This window comes from Gobius niger (genome assembly GCF_951799975.1).
Source record: "Gobius niger genome assembly, chromosome: 4".
NCBI lineage: Eukaryota > Metazoa > Chordata > Actinopteri > Gobiiformes > Gobiidae > Gobius > Gobius niger.
The window spans coordinates 35,119,936-35,124,253 of NC_136855.1; the positions used below are offsets into that span (position 1 = coordinate 35,119,936).

A 4,318-nucleotide genomic window follows, 5' to 3' on the forward strand; every position below is an offset into this window, starting at 1 on the left:
AGCGAGACGAGCCGACCAACGTGGTGGACTATGAGAAGATCGATGAGGACGCCCGGGTGAGTTCACAATTACGAAGATATTGACAATGGACTGGTCACTCAATGAGCTTTTCATCACTCACAACATACCGTTTAATTGAGACGAGTGGATGCAAATGATTGTTGTTGCTGTTGTGGAGCTTACATTGTTCAACGACATATGAGGATTGAGTTAATTAGGGTAGCCAAGTCCCTGGGGCGTCCTGAATTCAGCTGGGCAGCCTACATGGACTACCTCAGCTGCCTTTTGATGAAGCGTATCATGAAGCCGGGACATTTACTATAGAGTTATTTCTTTGGAGAAACTATACTTTTTGAAGACTTATCATCAATTAATCAAATTTACTTTAGCCATTTTATACTCACTACTGCCACCTCAGGTCATACTGTACATGTAACTGCACCTTGTATATTAAGCTCGTGCACGACGGCACTTCTGATCTGAAGTAACACCTTTTTGAGTGACTGTGCAGGATTTTAGAGGCAGTTGTGGTGAACAGGTCTGGGCTCATTCTATACATTGATTAGGACATTGTTGGAACATGTAGGGGGAGGAAAATGCATAATTTTGACATTTTTAAACTCTGTATAGTCCCTTTAAGTAGAGTTTTGAGGATCTGTGCTTTACTTTTTCACTCCACTTATTTGGAAGAGAAATGTAATACTTTCAACTCCACCACATTTCTATAAAGGCTCCAGAGTTAAAAAGTCAAAATGCACACTCCAGAACAATAGGTGGCGCTGTGCAGGTGCACTGTCAAATGCCACTGACTCACAGCGAGAAAGAAGTTTTGTTCCCGTGTCGCAGTATGAGTAGTGAATAAATTTGTTTGCTATTTCTGTGTTGTTCAAGCTACAAAGTCGTTGTTCATGACATTTAAACTGATTTGTACTTTCTCTTTTGAATACTTAGACCTAAGCGTTTTCTACAGCAAATACTGAAGTACTTTCACTAAGTAATAATGTAACTGAGCAACTTTGACTTTTGTAGGAGTAATATTTGACCAGTAGTGTCAAGTACTTTGACCAGCCACCAGTCATATTCTAAGTTTTTGGGGAAAATACAAAACACAAAAAATCAAGATAAAGATTACTTTAGATAGAGATATTTTAGGAGTTGTAATAATCCTTCTATCCTCTTGACTGAAATACAGGTATTACTGTGTTTGGGTTGTAACCATCCCTCTAATTGTCTGAGAGCAGAGTTAATGATTTCAAAAGATGCATCAGAGTTTCGGTCAAAAACTGGTCGACTGTAGGCAATTGTGCAAGAAGGCTGATGATTAACTTCAAAGAAGATGAATTGAGGATTGGATATCTTGTCCTCATACTTTCGCAATTATTTGAATGACAACTTTTTCCTTCACGTCAAATATTTCGGTGCATTTTTTGCCTCAGTCCTGACGGCAGTAATGTTCTCACGTGTCAGGCGCTGTATGACGCGGGGGTGAAGGTGAAGGGTACAGACGTGGCCACATGGATCACCATCATGTCCCAGAGGAGCGTGCCCCACCTACAGAGAGGTACAATAACTGCAGTGAATAACCACAATGTGTTCCTGTGATTGTGACTGCACGCTCTCCTCTGTGCCAGTGTTTGACCGGTACAAGAGCTACAGCCCGTACGACATGAAGGAGAGCATCCGCAAAGAGGTGAAGGGAGACCTGGAGAAGTCCTTCCTGACTCTGGGTACGACGTCGGCCGCGTTTTAGTGTTTAGTCAATGTGATGGACCAGAGTGTGAATGTCAGTTTGTATTCTTTACAAACTTGTACCTTGTCCACACACACATTTATTCATCTAACCATAAAAATGGCGACAGTTGTGCTGATGGTAGATCATCTCATGATTGGGTGCTTACTGTAGCTGTGTCCATGGACCTCCAGTGTCTGCGTACATTGGTGAATGAATGAGTAAGAGTTCCTTGATATAAAGTGTGATATGAGCTGAGACCATTTAAAATATGACTAAAGCATAAATTAGTGTGACTTTCATTTACTTCAATCAAAAAGTGACACTCGGCCAAAAAAATAATTGTCCTTTACGCATTTGCATTTTTCTTTAAATGAATAACTTAGCTCCTGATTTGAGTAACTAATTTCAAGAAATCTCTCCATGGGACACGTTTTTACACCAGAGGATAGTCAGATACACTGTACATTAAAACAAATCTTAATTTACATGATATAAGATGGTTGCGTTTAAATCACTATAAAAGTTTTCTTGTATTAGTTTTCAGCTCACAGTCTTCTCTCTAATGTTCATCCTGGACATTTAAATATTGTATAGTGTATACTGTTTTGTGAAAGCAATACTACTGTCAACTCAATTTCTAGGGCATATTGTCGAACACATATATTAACATTATATTATTGGTAAATTGATCCAAAGAAGAAAAGAGTGTCAAAAAAGGGTGTAAATGGAGCCTGCCGTATGTCACAGTGAGGCTAACCCGTCCCTCTTCATCCACAGTGGAGTGCTTCGAGAACAAGCAGGTGTACTTCGCCAACAGGCTCAACGAAGCCATGAAGGTACAGACTCACAAGCTCCAAATATTATGCCATCAGGGAAGAAACAATACATTTATAGAATCAGGGGCGGACTGGGACTGAAAAACAGCCCTGGACTCTGGCCAGCCTGACCCAAATTAACGTAGAGGTGACACTTCCACAAAGACATTTGTTACTCAAATCAAAAGGCTTCTTGACTGGAGAGCAACACTGTAACGCCTCATTTGAAAGCTGAAATCTAGAAAAGTGATGGTAACTTTTTGTCACGTTGTCGCTGCATTTTTGTCATGTTTTTGTCACTTTTTTTGTCCCTTTTTCGTTGTGATTTCGTCTCTTGTTTTTCAGGTTTTTTTTTTCATGTTATTGTTGTTTTTTCATCGCTTTTTTCATTGCTTTGTTGTCACGTTTTCGCCACATTGTTGTGTTTTTGTCACTTTTTTGTGGCTTTTCCAGCACATTTTTGTTTTTGGATGCTTTTCTTTTCAGCTTTTAGATTTGGGTAAAGCTCGGTTTCGCCCGGGGGTAAGGGTAAGGTAAAGTGAGAGGCCAGACCGGTGGCCCTAGAGCCAGTGGCCCTTCTGTGCTCTTCCAGAATGGACATATGGCCAGTCCGCCCCTGTATAGAATAGCCCGGTCATTGAAGCAGTCAGCTGCATCAGAATGTGTTTTATTTCCATTGTCAGAGAAGGTACATCAAAACCCAGGATGTTTCTTTTGGTGCAACATGAAACATTTCACTCAAATATTGGTTCAAATCTGTGCCTAATCCTCCTCGACCTCCTCTCGTGCAGGGTAAGACTGCGAAGGAGAAAGTGGTGACGCGTATCGTGGTGTCCCGCTGCGAGGTGGACCTGATGAAGATCCGCACTGAGTTCAAGAGGCAGCACAAGAAGTCCCTGTACCAGACCATCGCCGTGAGTACACACAGTTCATCACAAAAACCACAATATTAATCCAACTCACCATTTTGCTGCTTTAACTACTGTTGGATCCCGCAGGAACACACCAAAGGGGACTACCAGAGGGCCCTGCTGAGTCTGTGCGGAGGAGACGACTGAACTGAGACTACATTTCCCAGAAGCCCACTCTTCCACTCTTCATTTACAGTATTACATCCATTTGCCTACCACGAACCTCTGATCAAGATTGATTTAAATAAAAGTCTGAAAAAGGTGTTTGTCCGGAGTGCAGTGTGTTGGCTCGTCCAGTAGAGGGCAGTGGAGTGCTTTGTCCGCGCTGCAGCCAGATTTTAATGTTGGCGAAAAAACACGTTCGTACAACATTAACAAGCCAGTTTTTACGATCGAGATATAACTTTATTACTGTGTGTCTGTTGCTCAGCCTGTAAATGTCGTCATAATGTTGAAATAAAAACATAGAGCATTAAGGTTGGATATTAAAACAAAAAAGAAAATAGAGGACAATATCAAATAGTGGAGAGCAAACATAGGCTTTTTTAAATTATGATTATTTTTTACATTTTCACATTCATTTATTTATTCAAGCCATGATTAAATATGTTCTAATAAATTGAAAAAAAAAGTGAATTCTAAACAGGCATGTAAATGAAAAAGGTCTGCCGCTTCTTCCAGGTTTCACAAATATAGCCGTGCACATTACAAATAAACAAGTGTATTCTTATATAAGGTTGAGGCATTACACTCTCAGATAATGTCCTAGAGTATGCTGCATAATTGTAGTTTGTAAAACTATGTGAATATGATTTTGTGTTTAGAAAGGTCTTCAGAGTAACTTTCAGTGTTGGGCAGTA

The 4,318-nt window shown here is 40.4% G+C and overlaps 1 protein-coding gene across 1 annotated transcript in view; it reads left to right on the forward strand.

Moving 5' to 3' along the window:
- Window positions 1-3,669, forward strand: part of LOC306961688 (annexin A2-like) — a 5,105-nt gene extending 1,436 nt beyond the window's left edge. Inside the window, exons 3-8 of the mRNA XM_079554533.1 lie at window positions 3-56; window positions 1,468-1,561; window positions 1,632-1,727; window positions 2,510-2,568; window positions 3,339-3,461; window positions 3,546-3,669. Of these exons, the coding sequence (XP_079410659.1) occupies window positions 3-56; window positions 1,468-1,561; window positions 1,632-1,727; window positions 2,510-2,568; window positions 3,339-3,461; window positions 3,546-3,605 (486 nt within the window). The 3' untranslated portion in view covers window positions 3,606-3,669. The remainder of the gene's footprint in view (window positions 1-2; window positions 57-1,467; window positions 1,562-1,631; window positions 1,728-2,509; window positions 2,569-3,338; window positions 3,462-3,545) is intronic.
- The last annotated feature ends 649 nt before the right edge of the window (window positions 3,670-4,318 follow it).